The 19,475-nt window shown below is 34.5% G+C and overlaps 1 protein-coding gene across 1 annotated transcript; it reads left to right on the forward strand.

Annotated features, from left to right (window-relative positions):
- Positions 1-1,760: 1,760 nt before the first annotated feature.
- On the forward strand, positions 1,761-19,245 carry LOC119765010 (1,5-anhydro-D-fructose reductase-like). The gene is given in 8 exon segments (XM_001845243.2): positions 1,761-2,035; positions 2,111-2,147; positions 2,150-2,227; positions 2,230-2,474; positions 13,731-13,847; positions 13,930-14,045; positions 18,710-18,961; positions 19,032-19,245. Coding segments are annotated over 8 exon segments (963 nt in total). The 5' UTR covers positions 1,761-1,963; the 3' UTR covers positions 19,078-19,245.
- The last annotated feature ends 230 nt before the right edge of the window (positions 19,246-19,475 follow it).

The following is a 19,475-nucleotide window of genomic DNA, read 5'->3' on the forward strand; positions in this document are numbered from 1 at the left end:
TTGGAGATTTATTGATTCAACTAACGAATGAACTCATTTGTTATGATGGTGTGAGTTGGTACCATTATTCTATCGATTTTGGCACTGAGCCCTCAATAAATTTTGAGATTATCTCGACTCTGAATTTTGGGTGTACAACTTTGCCGAAGACACCAAATCGATCAAAAAATTCCTTCAAAAGATACAGATTTTTGCATTTTCATATATCATTTCTGTATGGACAGCTGCCAAATTTGTATGAAAAATTAAATGGACAAACTAATGATGCAAAATGGTTTCTTTGGGCATACCAAAGGCACCAAAAAAGTTTCAGCTGGATAAAAAATACAAAAATAAAAAAAATACTTAATCCACCTTTAGGTCATTGGTGCCTTCCTCAAATTCATATAGTGAATATCTTCATACAGAATTGCATCATTCCCCCTTAACATGTTAAACAAATTAAGCTTCAATACTCATTTCATTCGATAGGGTTTTCAGATCTTCAATTCTTTTGGCTCATCGGTAAGGTCTTTTAATTATCTAACTGACGGTGGGTCGCATGATGGACCCGGACATCATTTTAATCGAAATATCTGAGATCCGGCCTCTGAAAAGTGTATAAATACCATTTAAGTGCTAATAACTTTTGATAGGGTTATCAGATCTTCTATGTTTTATGTATAGCATGACGGGTTTTCTTACAAAAACCACCCTTTTTACAATCTTCCGGACTTTTGTTAAAATCGTTTTTTAGCATCACTTATGAAGTACTTTTCTAAACTTCATAATATTAACTAGGGTCTTGTGGGACCCCTAGACGGATCGAATGAGACCAACACGGTCCAAATCGGTTCAGCCATTCCGGAGATAATCGTGTGCACGGACTCACATCCAGACAGACCTACAGACATTTGTTCAGAACTTGATTCTGAGTCGATGGGCATACGAAGGTGGATCTACGTGGTCGAATAAAGAAGTTCATTTTTCGAGTGATTTTATAGCCTTCCTCATTGAGGTGGAGGAAGGCAAAAAGACCGATTTCGTAGAGGATTGCTCAGACACATTTCCTTTGTTAGAAATTAGCAGAAACATTTGCTATTGTTGAGCTAAAAGGTATAACATAGTTTAATATTCGTACAAAAAATCTTATCTAAGCTGAAAATAGCTTTATTTTTCATAGACTTAAATGGTTTCATTCGGTAACGATGGCTTCAATCAATCCACAGGCCTAATAACCGGTTATAGTCACACCGTTTCCCGCATACAGCAAGTTCAAATGCAGCAAAATGCATCATCCAATGCATTCAGAGTGCATTCAGGGCTTTGGTTGCATGCTTCTATTCCGATTCATATGAATTGGTCATCAATAAATCAGATAACGAATCGAATAATGAGGCGTTATGTTAAGTTAAAAGTCCGAAGGCCTGGTCTTTTTTTTTCAAATTTGAATCCAAATATAAAAGAAGCTTCTTTGAAGTAAACAATTGCATTCTTCAGTGAAGTGGAAAACGGTTTGTAGTGATTCTAGACGGAATTAAAAACATTTGAAAAAGTTTCAAGAATTTTCTTAGTATCTTAATCTTATTAGTATGTAGCATTTTCAAATCAACTGTTTTATTTTGTTTTGTCACATTAACATTGGAACCACCCCAACTAATAAATTCGCTTATAATCAACGCGACTCTCCCCCCCCCAATACACTCCAATACACGTGCACAACACATGGGGGGACAATACAACACAACTCCAAGGGGGAACCCAGGGCGCTTGGGTCGCGTCCCACAACAACCCAGTCGCTCGTTGGCTTGCCTGGAGAGTGGTCACACTTTTTAAGTTCCTCGGTGCAACCTCGCGTTGCTTTGGTGGTGCAGGTCATAAATAATTATAATTTTTTTCCCCATTCTCTCGCGAGCTTCGTGTACAGTATTTATTGTGTGTGCATTTTCTGCTGCTTAAACTGGTCTTTTTGAAGGAAGAGATAATGGCCTGCAAGATGAGCCTAACTTTCGAAAACGGCACCGAAATGCCGGCCCTCGGATTCGGGACTTGGCGGGTAAGTGCGCCACTTGACCTGGCCTGGCTTAAGCCGTGATGAGCAATTATGAATTATGCTCTTCAACACTGACAGGCGCCCAACGAAGAGGTAGAGAAAGCGCTGAACGAAGCCCTGAAGCCGGCTATCGCCACATCGATACGGCCCCGGTCTATCTGAACGAGAAGACCATCGGGAACGTGTTGAAGGAATGGTGGACGCGGGCCGGCTGACCCGCGAGGAGTTGTTCATCGTAACGAAGCTGCCCCCGCACGGGACGAGGGCCGCCACGGTGGAGAAGTTTCTGCGGCGTTCGTTGGACGATTTGCAGCTCGAGTACGTGGATCTGTACCATGTGCACGTGCCGTTTACGGTGCCGGAAGTGGACGGGCCGTTCCTGATGGATGACAACGGGGATATCGTGCTGGAGACGACCACGGATCATGTGGCGTTGTGGAAGGTAGGGATCAATCTTCCTGTAATGTGTGGATATTTCAAAGTTATCTTGCAATTTTGTATGGATAATTCTCTGCCAACTCACACGAATCACGAACCCAGGGTCCGTTTTTTTATATCTGAGCAATTCCCTGAGATTTCGGTCATTCGATTTTTTTGTATTTTTAATCCGACTGAAACTTTTTGGTGCCTTTGATATGCCCAAAGAAGCCATTTTGCATCATTAGTTTGTCCATATAATTTTCCATGCAAATTTGGCAGCTGTCCATACAAAAATGATATGTGAAAAGTCAAAAATCGTATATCTTGGAGGAATTTATGATCGATTGGGTGTATTGGGCTAAGTTGTAGGTATTGATATGGACTACACTGAAAAAAATGATACACGGTAAAAAATGTGGTGATTTGAAATTTCCATTTTTGTTACTAAAACTTGATTTGCAAAAAATACTATTTTTATTTTTTTTCATTTTCTGATATGTTTTAGGGGACATCAAATGCCAACTTTTCAGAAATTTCCAGAATGGGCAAAAAATCTTTGATCGAGTTAATATCTCAAAAGGGCGTAATATTGAATGTTTGGCCCTTTTGAAATGTTGGTATAAATAAAAAAAAATAAATGTTTTATTTTCGAAAAGATCGGAAAATGTCACGAATGTTTTATATTTTGACATTGAAAATCGGACCATTAGTTGCTGAGATATCGGCATAAGAAAATTGTGGGTTTTTTGGGTGAGACTTAGAAAACATCAATTTTCCTGTTTTTAAACCTTTGCATTGCAATATCTCAGCAACTAAGGGTCGTATCAACAAAGTTCAAAAAAGCAAAATATAGAGAATTTTCTCAGCTTTTCAAAAATATTTTTTTCAATCGTGGGCAAACATGGGCACTAATTTTTAAAAATAAATAACTGCGACTATTTCGAAAAAGTTACCTAGAACTGGCTATAACTTGAAAACGGTGCACTTTATCAAAATTCAAAATCATCAAAAGTACTTTTGATTGCAAATTCGATTTTACAACAAAATGAAGTTGAACAATTTTTTTGAACAGTAATGCGATTTTTTTTTTGAAAAAAATCGGTATTGATTCAAAATCATAACTCGGTCAAAGGTTTTTGCCCATTCTGGAAATTTCTGAAAAGTTGGCATTAGATGTCCTCTAAAACATGTCAAAAAATAAAAGAAATTAAAAATAGTGTTTTTTTTCAAATCAAGTTTTATTGACAAAAAGTGAAATTAAAAATCATCATTTTTTTTATATTGTTTATAATTTTTTTCAGTGTAGTCCATATTGATACCTAAAACTTTGCCGAAAACACCAATGCGATCAAAAAATTCCTTCAAAAGATACAAATTCTTGAATTTTCACATATCATTTCTGTATGGACAGCTGCCAAATTTGTATGGAAAATTATATGGACAAACTAATGATGCAAAATGGCTTCTTTGGGCATACCGAAGGCACCACAAAAGTTTCAGCCGGATTGAAAAAAAAAATACAAAAAATAAAATCAAGAAAAAAGACCGATTTTCGTAGAGAACTGCTCAGAACAACAGTGGCTCAAAACAACCTCCCAAACACGGGAAAACATTTTTTTTGGAAAAAATTGAGCACTAGAGGGTTAATGAAATACAAATCTTTTCGGAGGGATGAATAGCTTTCAAAAAATAAATCTTTTCTGGCGTTGGTTTATCTTCCTTTACATTCATCTCCTTGAATTTACAAACGACAGAAAATAGCACCGATAATGCTTTTTGATAGAATTCTGCTCTGCGTTAGGGTGAAAAAATAAGTAAGGGGTTGGTAAGTGGAAGGGGCGTGGCATACTAAATGAAAATGTGTTAAATTATCGCTCCGCAAAGTTAGAAATAGAATACCATAAGAAAACCAAAAAAATCTTGTTGTTCTATAATTTGCAGCTTGAAATGATTGACAACTTGTCTGCCGCTCTAATCTAGTCCGTCCCATATGTATTTTTATCATTTTTGAGATAAACATAACAAAAGTCTTGTTTTTACATGTACTTTGAGCCTATTTAATAAAAATGTTATGTTTGTTCTTGAAATTCCAAAACAAAAATCACTTTCGTGCTGTCCCATATGCAAAATAAAGGCAAGTTAGTTCCTTCTAAAAAAATGTCTCATGAATCGATTTAATGGTCAATGAAATTATTTAAATTTCATGAACTATGTTTTTAAGAACCTTTAGAACATAAAAACATCAAAAATGGTTTTTATTTGTAGGCGTGGGGCTTGAGTATTTATAAATTATTAAACGTTATGTTTTAAACCATGCTGTTTTTAAACAATTGACAATCACGAATACAAAAGATACTACACACCATTATGGGTAGTATTCCGTAAAATTCTATTCCAGCTTGAATGCATTTTCGTAGTCCTGGTTCTGGAAAAGGTTCATATTCCGGTTTTGTGGATCACTCAACTTCAACGGTCCATATGTTGAGACATAGTTCTTATATAATTTGCCTCTCTAGTCATTTAGTCTCGTTTATAGTTACAATTGTACAGCTGTGAAATCTTCTTTAAATTAAATACATCTGAAATAAACATAAAATAAACATACATTTTATTTAATTTTATTAAATTTACTTGGAAATTACCAAAACAAACCTTGAAATGACAGTTTAACTTTTGGTATATATGTTGAAGCCTACCTTGATACCTCGACTGACTTGCCTTTATTTATCGACTAATAAAGGCAAGTCAGTTCCATTATGAAGATATCACAAATTTACCTCCAAATTATAAGTTTTATGAAACAATTTTTTGTTAGGGATATTTGTTGAACTGATATTGAAGTAATTGTATAAAAATTTATCAAAAATTGTTGATTAGAATTGTGATAAATGGTGAAACATTTTTGAGCTTCTCACGGCATTATCTCAGCACCCACTTTTAACATATGGGACGGACTAGATTAGAGCGGCAGTTGTGTACAAAATAAAAATGCTTTACAAAACCGCAATAATCCAATACACGAAATATTAACTGCTCACACTTTGTTCGAGTTCAATTTTATGGAGCTTTACCGATTTTTTATCAGTTGAGCTTATGATTCAATTATCTTAGTCGGAAATACATTTACCAAAATTAAAATATTAAAATAAATCAAAATTCTGATTTAGAGAAATCTGAGTAATTTTTGAATTTAAGGCAAAATTATTCCGAGTCCGCGCTCTATTTTCAATACTCTACACCACGGTCCCGCAATTTATTCATCGTTTTATAATTATTTTTGCAATTCCGTCGTGAAACTTCTTACTTTTCCTGACATTCTTGAATGACGAAACAGCCTACTTTTCTCTACCAAAAATAAAGGAATCGAAAAGAAACACTTTTCAAAATAAATGCTGAAAAGTTTTACTTTTCAGCACTGAAATGCACTTGTTTTGAAAATTAATACTTTTCATCATTGCACAGTGGTCCAGATCGCAAAATTAAGTGGAAAATGGATTTTCCATAAAATGATGAAGTTTTGGAGCTTTGGTGTGTCCAAAAGAGCTGTTGCATATGGAAAGGGGCAACTTTTGATTTGGTTGGAAATTAGGGTGGTTCACTATTAGGGTGATTTTGAAAATCTAACTTTTCAGGCATATTTTTGGGATTTTTTTCGTCTTCTAGAAAGTTGTTGCCAAAAAAAATAGTTTTTGGTCATATTTTGGGTTTAAATGATAATTTTACATGGAAACCCAAAATATGATCAAAAATCGATTTTTCAATTCTGAGGGCAGATTCAGATTCAGCGGACAAATTTACATGGAAAAACATATATTTGGTCAATTTTCAAAATTCGTTAGGGCGATCCCACAAGGTTTTCCTTTGAAAATAAGACTATTTCAAATGAAGATATCTCGAGTTTAAAGAAAAACACCCCTGAGATTTTTAAGCGTTTGGATCTCATCTTTCAAATGCAACCTGTATTGTAAATTTCAATTTGTAAAAAATCACGACGTTGAAAACATTTCGGTAACACGTCTTTGGCGAAATCGCGAGACATCACTTGCCATTAACATTATGAGTCTCAAAATGACCCAGAAAGGTTTCTTTAATTTGACCTTAATTTAATTTGAAAAGGTCATGTTTTTGTAGTTTAATTGAAACTTTTTAACAGTGTAACAAAGATTAAAAATTGCAAAGCAAACAAATTTTCTCTCTGGCTGACGATCTCTGCCTTCTCGATAAACCTTATTTTTGATGGATTATGCAGTCCCATAAACAGCAAACTACAAACAATCAGCCGTAAATCATTCAACAAATATAACCTAAATCCACCAATCATCAAAAACTAAAACTAAAATACTCTTTGATTTGCAAAATCGATTTTACATCGAAAAATTAAGTTGAAAAATGTTTGCGACCAATATTGTAAGCTCAGTTCCTAGCTGGACTCGGTCGTTGGAAACGACCGTCGGCTCAACGACCGACGAAATAGGCGGCGGGCCAGATGCGGGCATAAAAATTTCAAAACCTCCCCTCCCCCCCTCACTTCGTCTCACCATCCAGCTGCAGCTTTGTTGATAAACAAACGGAGCACGCGGTCGCATGATGGCGGCATCGAGCCAGAATTAGGGTGGTTAAAAATGAAACTTTTTTCAAGAAAAATAATGTTTTTCCGACTGAATAAAAAAAAAATGCGAGCATGTTCAAACAATTATTCCTGATGTCAGAGAAGTGACTAGAAATCAAATTTTTTATACATATTTTTTTCTGGAATTGAACTTTTTTACACCATTTGGGAACCGCTAGGTCTATCTACGACCAATCGAGAACGCCAAGGCAATGTTGTAGAGCGAATAATTAGATTTTTTTGATTTCAATGTTTTTGTTTTTGCACATTCTGAAAATTTCTGGAAAGTTGGCGTTTGAAAAATAAAAGTGTTTTTGTTTGCAAGTTTTAGTGACAAAAGGGAAATAAAAAAGAACCAACATTTTTTTAACGTGTATCATTTTTTTCAGTGTATTCCTTATCCATACCTACAACTTTGCCAAAGACACCCAACCGGTCAAAAAATTTCTTCAAAAGATACAGATTTTTGAATTTTCATAAATCTTTTTGTATGGACAGGTGGCCACCTCGGAAAAAACCGAAAACTGGGAAAACCCGGGATTTTTATCCACCGGGAGAAACCCGGGAAAACTCGGGAATCTGACTGACAAACCGGGAAAATATTTTAAGTTTATTTAAAAATTTGACAAAAGCCCCTCTTTAATGTATTCAATATGTTCTTTTCTCAAATAGAATATTATTCCTGTTATTCTAAATGAAGAAATCGCGAAAACTAGCATTTTTTTCCTCTACAGCAGCGGTTCTCGAGCACATGTACCCTGTGGGTACCACGAGCGGTCTCAGGGGGCCAGAAAACCCTCAAACGAAATATTTAAGAGAAGAAAAAATAAATTGATTTGAAGCAAAAGCTAACAACCATATTTAGGGTGCAGTGAATTACGGGCGAATTATTTTTGACCAATCAGAAAATGTTTAAAAATATTTGAATGATAAACCTATAATTTGCATTCGTTAAGAAATTTTAAGAATTTAAAATAAAGTGCACCGTTTTAGAGTTTTTCTTTTTGTTTTTCTACGAATATTTGTTTCAAATTTGTAAATTGTGCCATTTAATTTAAAACATTCAAAATATTTGTAAAAATAATCATATGTTTCATAATTTGGATATTGTTAATTTGACCTTTGTTTGCTAAAATATTAGTTGTGCATAAAATTTAAATTAGGATTTTTTTTTAATTTAATGATCAAGATTTGTCCTTCAAAGAAAGCAGTAAAGAATTTTCTCAACCATTCGATTTTTCAAAGCTAAAATAGAATGATTTTTTTAATGAAAATTGCAACAACTTCTAAAAAATACTATTAAATAGCATGTTTAAATCTGAATTCAAAACTATTTTTGAAAATTTTTCAAATGTATATTTTGGGCAGTTTAAAAAATCTCTGTTCCAAAAACAATTCGTCGGTAATCATAAATTTATATAAAATTATTATTATTAAATATGGAAGAAAAAATAATAGAAAAAATAAAAAAAAAGTCAATGAATATTTAATTAACAGAAAGAATATCTCCAAAATGCTTGGCATTTTCAGCAGATAGTTTAAGAAATACAGAAAAACATTTTATTTTGAAGCTTTACTAAGAAAACTGATTTGAAGAAATGTACATGGACGTTGAGTTAAAAAACAAAAAAATAAAATATAACAAAAAAATTAAAGAACAAGCCATAGTCTCAACATTTGAATGCAAAAAGTGTTTAAAAATGCATTTTACACTAGTTCAGTTGTTTTGCAATTATTAGTCTTCAAAAATGTACGGAAAAAACTTTTGCGATATTAAAGACCGAAAATTAAAAAAATCAAAAGATTATTAAATCAACCCAAACATGCTTAAAAATGATTCCAAACGCAGGGGAATGTATTTTAAATAGATTTCAGCTGATTGCACTCAATTTTCGATTGAAATTTAGATGTTCTACGAAAAAAAATTTTTTTTGCCCCCTGATTTTTCGGGGCAACTTTGAAGGAAGGGACAAAAACTTTAAATAAAATTTGTACCAGCCTTATGTGTTGTTGAAAAAATCGCAGCTCGATCATTTTTTATGATTTTTTACCATTTTGTGTTTTGGGTATTTCAGACAGTTTTTCTAAATTAAAATTATTTCCGAAAATTTATTCCATCAATCAACTTACCGAAGATACTTAATCGATAAAAAAAAGTGTCAAGATACCGTTTTTTTTATATTTGTATGGAACTTTCCTGCACTGCTGCCAAAGTGTATACATTTTTGTTTGGACTAATGATTCAAAAGACTTTTTGGTTAAAAAGAAAGTACTCACCAAAAAATAATAATTAATTCACAGAAATTGATAATTCTTGGAAGAATCGTTCTTCTTGAATACACAAAACCTTTTTTCAAAGAAACTTTACGAGCATTTATATAAATGTTGATAACAATGTATTTTTGCAAATCTTTTCTACAAAATTAATTGTAAATGCCATTTCCTGCTTTCTAATAATAATTAATGTTATTCTAAAAAATAAAAAAGTTTTTTTTTATTTTTAGTTTGTAAAATCTAACGAGCATGATGATGAAAAATCCCAATCATTAGAAAAATTAGAGGTTTGGATTGGAAACTGATAAAAACGGCTTCGTTTTCAACTTACTTACTTTGTACTCAAGATATTTGAAAGCTTTCTTGAGGAACTCAAACTTTGAACCAAATGTATGCGTTCCAAAAGTATGTTGATACCAACGTTAGCCTAAAAAAAACATTGTAATTTGGTTTAAAAACATTCCGGAAAATTCCTTCTGGTCTCGGGAGAAAACCGGGAAAAAACCGGGAAATTGAAAATCGAAATCTGGTGGCCACCCTGATGGACAGCTGTCAAATTTGTATGGAAAATTATATGGACAAACTAATGATGCAAAATGGCTTCCCTGGGCATACTGAAGGCACCAAAAAAATTTCAGCTGGATTAAAAAATACAAAATAATTTTAAAAAAAACCGATTTCGTAGAGAATTGCTCAACTGTCAAACAGCAAGAAAGGCATTGTGGAGTCATTCGGAACCCACCGGCATTCCTGTTTTTCAATATCGGTTGACCTCGAAACAACTCTCACCATTCACTTTCGCTGTAATCGCATTCTGTCTCACACGTTTTTGGCAAGTGCACCGTTTTAAACGCGCAAATGCAATGTTTCGGTTGAATGACCCACGGCTCACCACAACACCGCTGCGATTGCGGCCTCCAAAACTGTTGATTTTGCTTTTGCTGACCTAGAAATTTAATCAAAAAACAAACAGTTAAAAATGGTTCCCCAATCTGGTTATGCAAATTGTTTGCTTCAAGTTTTGGTTTTGGTATCGCTGCTGCGCCGGAAGCTTGTGTAATAAAGCGAAGAAAGTTAGTTTTATTTTTAGTATAATTAACAAAATCAGAGGTTTCATCTGGTCTTTGTCTCACTTTGGGTACAACTTCATCGCCTCTGCAGAAGGGTACAACTTCCTGTCGCATGACGATTTATTGGCTCGATATCAATTTCGTTTCTGGGCCTAAGATTTACATATCATGTGGGGTTTTCTACCTGATTTTTATAAGTTTTGGTCAAAATGGTTGGCTGGTAAGCATTTTTCTCACAACATGTTCGGCTTTAGTCGGATTTTTAAATTATAGGCTGGATTTAGATCAAATCCAAGCGCTATTAAATTAAATGTTTCATTTAACGAAAAATACTGGTCTTTTTCGATAATTTGAAAAATCATAAGAAATTTACAACCTACATTGAACAACTAGTTTACAAATGATTACTGCAAATTAGGGTTGGGTTGGGGATCGACCAGGAAATTACAACTTCGATGCATACACTGAAGACAAACCGTGTAGTTATTAAAGGAAATGACTTGCATTAAACTGATTACCTAGTTTAATTATTATTGATTTCTTTCCGGTGAAATCGGCGCGCATGTGTCCTTACATTGAGACCTGGGTGCTGAATATTGTTTCGCAAAACGGCCTCAATTTTGAACTGTCAAAGTGGAAAGTAGAGAGTATTGTTATCGATCGTTATTTTTGTTTTGCTAGAGAGCAATTCCAGCCCAAAACAGGAATTTTTTAGGTACTTTTTCCTCGACCCTCTGCGATTTCAATGTAACTTTATAGACATGTTATCCTACGCTTATACAAGCCATTTTTGTGTCTATAGAGTCAGTTACACTCGATAATGACATTTGAGAAGGGCGTAAGTGTTTTAAATATTTTTGTAATTCGGAATTTAAATATTTCTGTATCTCAAAGCCGTTGCATGGTATCAAAAAGTGGTCAAAGACAAACTTATAGGAAATTTGACGGGCTTTCCGAAAAAAATACACTGAATGAAAAAAACACTTCACTTTCATGAGATTTTTTGATTTTTAAGTTCAAAAGTTAAATTTGAAGCCCACGATTTTTTTTGTTCAAAAATTTTGTGAAGATAGCCTACGATGTTACAAAAAGACTCACGAAAAATGCAGGATGGAGCTTCTCACCTAAAAAAATACAAAAATCATTTACTGAAACTGTTTTTTTTTTTGAAAAGTGGTCTAGACGTCAAAATTTTCCAAAACCGAATAAGGGAATCGATTCTCCAAACAATTTCACATAAAGCCTCCATATTGACCACTGTCCTAAGTCCAATCCTTGTGAAGTTACAGCGGTTTTGAAAGTAAAAATTCTGAAAAAATGGTTTTTTGATGGTTTTTGACAATTTCTATATGACAGACTTGATTTTTCAGTCTCGTAAATATTTTTGCCGGAAAGCTCGTCCAATTTCCCATAAGATTGTCTTTAACCACATTTCAGTTGGAAGTATGGGTTCACAGATATAAGCTTATTGCATTACTCATAACTGAAAACAGAATATTTTTTTTTCAGTGTAGTTCAGTGGATGGTAGTAACCTGGATAGTAAATTAGCCTAAATCATCAAAAAACGAGTTATTTCGAAAAGTGGTCAAAGACCATCTTATGTGAAATTGGACGAGCTTTCCGGTAAAAATATTACCGAGACTGAAAAATCAAGCCTGTCATATAGAAATTGTCAAAAACCATCAAAAAACTTTTTTTTTCAGCATTTTTATTTTTAAAACCACTGTAACTTTACAAGGATTGGACTTAGGATAATGGTCAATATGGAGACTTTAATGTAAAATTGTCTGGAGAATCGACTGTCGTGTTCAGATTTTGGAAATTTTGAAATTTAGACCACTTTAAAAAAAAAACAGTTTCAGTAAATGATTTTTGTATTTTTTAGGTGAGTTGCTTCATCCTGCATTTTTCGTGAGTCTTTTTGTAACATCTTAGGCTATCTTCACAAAAATTTTGAACGAAAAAAAATCGTGGGCTCTCCCTCAAATTTGACTTTTAAACTTAAAAATCAGATAATCTCATAAAAGTGGCGTGTTTTTTTCATTCAGTGTATTTTTTCGGAAAGCCCGTCAAATTTCCTACAAGTTTATCTTTGACCACTTTTTGATACCATGCAACGGCTTCGAAATACAGCAATATTGAAATTACGAAATACAAAAATATTTAAAACACTTACGCCCTCCTCAAATGTCATTATCGAGTGAAACTGCACAAAAATGGCTTAAATAAGCGTAGGATAACATGTCTACAAAGTTTCATTGAAATCGGAGAGGGTCCGGTACAACCGATGCCCTATTTGGCATGGAATTGCTCTAGAATAAATAATGTGTGGCTTTGGCTTTGGCGGCGAGGTCGTCATTTTCGTCGTCAGAAGCGGTCTCCATTGTTTGATTCCGTTTGAAAACCTACAGGTTCAGTGAAAATCTTCGTTATTTGTGGGATCAGCTTCGCTAGAATTAGCAACGTTTTTTCGCTGGACCAGGAAGAGCTGCAGGATTCCAAAATCAGCCAGGGAATTTATCTGCGATATTGCAAAATGACGCTCTCTCCGCAGTTCTTTGTAACCCGTTAAAAATTAAAAAATCTCTTTTAACCGATCGAAACTTCAAAATACACACAATTTTCCAGCAAAAAATGTCAAAAACTAGACAAAATAAAACACATACTACTGATTATCAAACAGCTAATTTACCAGTAAGAAAAAAAGTCACGCTTGTGCTTGAACAAGCCTACTTTGTAGATGTAAACAAATTGGGATCATTCGAAAATCACGTTACGCATTCTCTCAATTCATCACCCAGATTGAGACATTAGCCTATGGTTTGTGCAATAAAAAATATAAGAGAATTTTAAGTAACCTTTTATTCGGATACTTGAGGTTCTGCCATGAATACAGAAATGATTCAGAAACGTCATCTTGAAACATCCTTCCGTAGCCATCGGCTACCGATCCCGACCGATTTCTCAAGAGGTTTTCCTTTACATTTTTCTTCACCTTCCTGCAACATCTTCAAGAAGTTTATGTAATTACCGTTACCAATCTTGCTTTTCCTTGTGCAGCCAATTTCCGGTCTTCGCGGCGCATATTGTGTTCAAAAGTCAACCTCCGAACGCCAAAAGACCAGAAAACAAATCTTTTCATCGCTTCCACTCACCATTTTAATCCCATTCGAGATGCCTCAAAATATCGGCCAAAAACTAAACTATCAGTTACAATTGCACCCTCTTTTCCTTCGCTCCGTGCACCCTTCAATTCCCAACAAGAGGGTGACGAGTGTTTGTTTTGGCCACGTTTCATTTTGATTCGTCCCTTTTTTTCCACAGGCCATGGAGGAAGTGCAGAAGGCCGGCCTCGCACGCAACATAGGCCTATCGAATTTCAACCAACGGCAGATTCAAAGGATCCTCGATAATTGCCAAATCAAGCCGGCTAATCTGCAGGTAAGGTGATCTCTTCCATGGAGAACGAAATGTAATTTACTTTCATCTGCTTGTTTTGGTTTGGTATTTTCTTGGGTCTTAGATCGAGAACCACATCTATCTGCAGCAGCCGGAACTGGTAAAGTTCTGCAAGGCCAATGGAATCACGGTGACGGCGTACTCGCCGCTCGGATCGAAAGGAATCGAGAAGTTGTTGAAGTAAGTATTATTATTTTTTTAATTTCTTTTAAATTCTTTTTTTAATCGCCCAGCTTTGTGCGATAATCGCACAAAGCTGGCATGTCAATCCAAGCAACCATGCAACAATACAATGCATATTAGAATCAACATAACATTTTGTTGGTAAAAAAACAAAAAGTATCTTATCAATTCTAAAGCAAGGTTTTCATGACAATAAAATACTTTTGTGGAATTGAGAAGATTCACGGTTTGATTCAATGCATTTTTTTGAATTATAATCTCTCGCGATCTACTCCTGCTGCCATCAAATTGGTCAAAACAGGTACGTCGTGATGGTACTGTATTTCATCATCGTCATTATGATCGGCATCTTGGATTTAAAAATTCAAAATTACGGTAGGGTAGTTTAGAGATCATGATGAAGCTTGACAATCAAAAATAAGACAAAGAAAAAAACAGTATTCGATTTACCTTCGGATAATCGAGTCTGGACTGTATAGTCATTAACCCTCTACAGCTCATGTTTGTTCTATAAAAGGTGAAACTCTTGTCCCACAAAAAAATACATCTCTTGTTGTATGTTTTTTCTTCGTTCACTTTTAGAATCTCGCTAAACTTTTCGAGATTTTGTTTTGTAAACAAGGCTACATACAAACGATATAATAAAGTAAAGTTGTAAGAGCAATTCCAGCCCAAAACAGGATTTTTTCAGGTACTTTTTTCTCGACCCTCTCCGATTTCAATGAAACTTTGTAGACATGTTATCCTACTCTTATATAAGCCATTTTTGTGTATATGGAGCCAGTTCCACTCCTGTGGTGTCTGCCTGTGTGGATCAATCGGACCGCGCACTGGACTCACAATCCAGAGGTCGCCGGTTCGAATCCCGGGGCGGACGCAAAAAATTCTAAGTGTAAATATAGGTATTCGGTGCCCTCTCCCCGTGCCCATACCTTCACACTTAGGAGACCCGGGAGGCGGAGTCTTGTCGCAAAAAGAACGATACACGCCTGTGGATCCGTTGACGAAACCGCAAGGTTTAAGAGGGCCACATTATAAGGTGTTACGTCGATTCCGTTTTTTTCCGAGCCAGTTCCACACGATAATGACATTTGAGAAGGGCGTAAGTGTTTTAAATATTTTTGTAATTCGGAATTTAAATATTTCTGTATCTCGAAGCCGTTGCATCGTATCAAAAAGTGGTCAAAGACAAACTTGTAGGAAATTTGACGGGCTTTTCGATAAAAATACACTGAAAGAAAAACCCAACTTTTATGAGATTTTTGATTTTTAAGTTTAAAAGTCAAATTTGAGAGCCACGATTTTTTCGTTCATAATTTTGTGAAGATAGCCTAAGATGTTACAAAAGACTCACGAAAATGCAGGATGGAGCAACTCACCTAAAAATACAAAAATCATTTACTGAAACTGTTTTTTTGAAAAGTGCTCTAAACGTCAAAATTTTCAAAAACCGAATACGGGAATCGATTCTCCAGACAATTTTACATAAAAGTCTCCATATTGACCATTATCCTAAGTCCAATCCTTGTAAAGTTACAGCGGTTTTAAAAATAAAAATGTTGAAAAAATAGGTTTTTTTTATGGTTTTTGGCAATTTCTATATGACAGACTTAATTTTTCAGTCTCGTAAAAATTTTTACCGGAAAGCTCGTCAAATTTCCCATAAGTTTGTCTTTGACAACATTTAAATTGGATGTATGAGCTTGCAGATATAAGCTAATTACATTGCTCATAATTGAAAACATCATATTTTTTCAGTGTAGTATAGTAACCTGGATAGTAAATTAGCTTATATCTGTAAGCCCATACATCCAATTGAAATGTGGTCAAAGACAAACTTATGGGAAATTGGACGAGCTTTCCGGTAAAAATATTTACGAGACTGAAAAATCAAGTCTGTCATATAGAAATTGCCAAAAACCATCAAAAAACCTATTTTTTTACATTTTTATTTTTAGAACCGCTGTAACTTCACAAGGATTGGACTTAGGACAATGGTCAATATGGAGACTTTTATGTAAAATTGTCTGGAGAATCGATTCCCGTATTCGGTTTTTGAAAATTTTGACGTTTAGACCACTTTTCAAAAAAACAGTTTCAGTAAATGATTTTTGTATTTTTTTAAGTGAGAAGCTCCATCCTGCATTTTTCGTGAGTCTTTTTGTAACATCTTAGGCTATCTTCACAAAAATTTTGAACGAAAAAAAATCGTGGGCTCCCCCTCAAATTTGACTTTTAAACTTAAAAATAAAAAAATCTCATAAAAGTTGGGTGTATTTTTCTTTCAGTGCATTTTTATCGAAAAGCCCGTAAAATTTCCTACAAGTTTGTCTTTGACCACTTTTTGATACGATGCAACGGCTTCGAAATACAGAAATATTTAAATTCCGAATTACAAAAATATTTAAAACACTTACGCCCTTCTCAAATGTCATTATCGAGTGGAACTGGCTCCATATACACAAAAATGGCTTATATAAGCGAAGGATAACATGTCTACAAAGTTTCGTTGAAATCGGAGAGGGTCGGGTACAACCGATTCCCTATTTGGCATGGAATTGCTCGTAAGTCTTTTCTCTCTATCACTCTTCCCCTTTTCGTCGACTATGCGCTCTCACCGCTGAGTCTCTCAATCTCTCCGAAAACTGCAATGAAAGAGCGCGAGATGGCGATTAGAAGCCGACCACGCATGACGTCCCGTTAAACTGCGTTTGCGAAATTGGTTTTGTGGCGGCTTTTGTGGTTAGACGCTGTTTGGGTAGCAAGATCGTGGAAGAAGGAATGAGAGAGAAAAGGAAAATGTCCATTGCGAGTGTGTAAACACGAATACGTGTTCGGCGCTGAGAGTTTCAATAAGGAGAGAAGAGCAGTTGTATTTGAGGCATGAATATTCTGGCGGGATAATTGGGTTCTAAAATTAAGCTTAAATAAGTGATATTATTATTCAAAATGATAAAGCTTATGTTTCTGAGTACTATGACCCTTTGAACGACCGCAAAGGATTTAAAATGTATTTTTAATTCAATTTTTAAAAATAAACTTCACGGCCCTTCCTGACAGAAAAAGTCCTACTTGACAGCTCGTTCCGGGGGGACCATAGTGGATCCACCGAAAAAATGTTGTCTTGTCAATAATTTATTTTGCATTAAAATGAAAAAAGTGATAAGAAATGGTTTTCAATCGTGTTTTTTACCGTTGTGCATAAAAATTGACATAGGGCTTTAGTACCCAATTGTAGTTGCTGAGAGCTGATATTTTAATAACCCTGGCCATCCCACATATTCGGAATATTTTACAGATCGGCTGATGTTCAAAAAATCATAAAAATCGATAATTGAACATAAGAATTTGCTTTTACCTTTAAATAAAAGCTTTTCTTGTAATCTTTTGATTGATGTATCGATCGATAATTCATGAGAATTATTCAAGAAAAGCACCCTTGCAAAATATTTTATCGAAAAGCTGGGAATTTCCTACAACTTTATTTCTTGATTGCTAAGGTTAAGCCTTAAAGTTTAAATTTTGTGAATAATGAGCATTCTCAGTCTCATTAAAAAAACACATATTTTTTATGTTAAGCTAGATTTTCGAATTAAGAATTAGTTTTTAAAGAAAAGAGCAGACATTCTCACAAAAGTTTCATTTTAAACAGTGAAATCAACCCATTTGTTTTCGAGGTATGGCGAGTTGAAAAATGAGGGCCAAATAAAACTTTAAAAGGCTGAATCTCAGCAAACAATATTCAGATCAATACAATGTCAAAGAGTGTCGAAAATTTTTCTAGCTTTTCTGAAATATTGTTGGCAGAAGTGATTTTCTTGCAAAAACATTGTTGGAAATATGCACACCGTGAAATATGCTGCCCTTCATAAAAAAATTAGGTTATTTTCGATAACAAATTTAATTTTTCATCTGAAATGATTTTTAAATATTGTTTGACAAAATTCCAATCATAACCAACAACTTTGCAAATGTATGAAAAACTAATGATTCAAATTGCTTCTTTCGACTTCAAAACTGGTCCTCTAAAACTTTTTTGTTTATAAATGTATCACAAAATTGTTTTGTTGTCTTGTTTGTTCAAAGAGCTTCACTCTTTTTCCGGTCTGTGATCCAAACAATTAAAATTTGTGATAACACCAAAATAGTCCTAGAATAATTCTCTAGAATTTCTTTTTTTCTGAGACTATCAATGTTGTATTTATTTTTTTAAGCATTGTCCTAGCTCAGTTAGGCAAGCTATGTTTAGCAGTGTGGCCAACATTTATAAAATATCACATTATTTAGAAAATTTAACCAAATGTTTTTTTTTTGTAAATCGGCTCAAAAGATGTATTTTTGATCCTTTTAAACATTTCTAAAGAATGATCAAACATGGTTCTTTTTGTCACAGGGAAGGTTCCTAGAAATTTCAAAGCAATTAAATAAACGTTTAAATAACGATACATTTTTGATAAAGTTGTTAATTAGTGAAAAAATAAACAATCGATAAATAAATTAAAATAAATCGAACGTCAGGTTCACATAAAAAAACTGAATTTTGGAATGTTGAAAATGTGGTAGGTTGAATATTACCTCTTTTTAAGTAATATTACATAAAAATGTGAAAAAATGTGTCACTTCATGACATTTTTTTTAAATCAAATTCCTCTTTTTCCCAGCCGCGAAGTGCCCGACCTGTTGGACAACCCGGCGGTGAAGGAAATCGCCGCCAAGCTGGGCCGGTCCTGCGCCCAGGTGCTGCTGCGCCATCTGCTGCAGCGCGGGATTTCGACGATCCCGAAGAGCACGAACCCGCGCCGGCTGCGGGAGAACATTGCGCTGTTCGACTTTGAGCTCGACGACGCGGACATGGTGCGGCTGAACGCGCTGGACCAGAGCATCCGGATTTGCGACTTTGCGTTCTTTCCCGGGTAAGATGGTCATTTATGCAGGGAGGATTGATTTTTGAGAGAATTTTATGTGGTTTTTTTTTTCTTTCAGTATTACAAAGCATCCAGAGTTCCCGTTTGCCACAGAATCGGCCTGAATATTTTAAAAGGAATTTCTCATATTTTCTTACATATTGAAAAAACACACGATTATTTTTTAAACAATTAGTGTTATTGAAAGCCTGTCACTTACCTACATTGAGTAAATGAATTAGATTTTAGTATTTTAAAAATATACACTTTAATAAAGTTAGATTTCGCACATATTTATTCTAATTATGATTTTATATCACATCAATACAATTTTGATTTGAAACGCCGGCACAACGATTCTGTTCAGTTATCATTGGGATTAGCAACAAAATGGTTGGTCAGGTCCTAATATATCTATTCAAGCAAACAATTATCGAAAATTTTCATTAACAGTGCACATCAACCATCGAAGGATCCAGATCTTTGTAACACACATTTTGGTATCTTTGTAATTATGGAAACT

The sequence above is a fragment of the Culex quinquefasciatus genome, chromosome 1 (assembly GCF_015732765.1).
Source record: "Culex quinquefasciatus strain JHB chromosome 1, VPISU_Cqui_1.0_pri_paternal, whole genome shotgun sequence".
Taxonomy (NCBI): domain Eukaryota; kingdom Metazoa; phylum Arthropoda; class Insecta; order Diptera; family Culicidae; genus Culex; species Culex quinquefasciatus.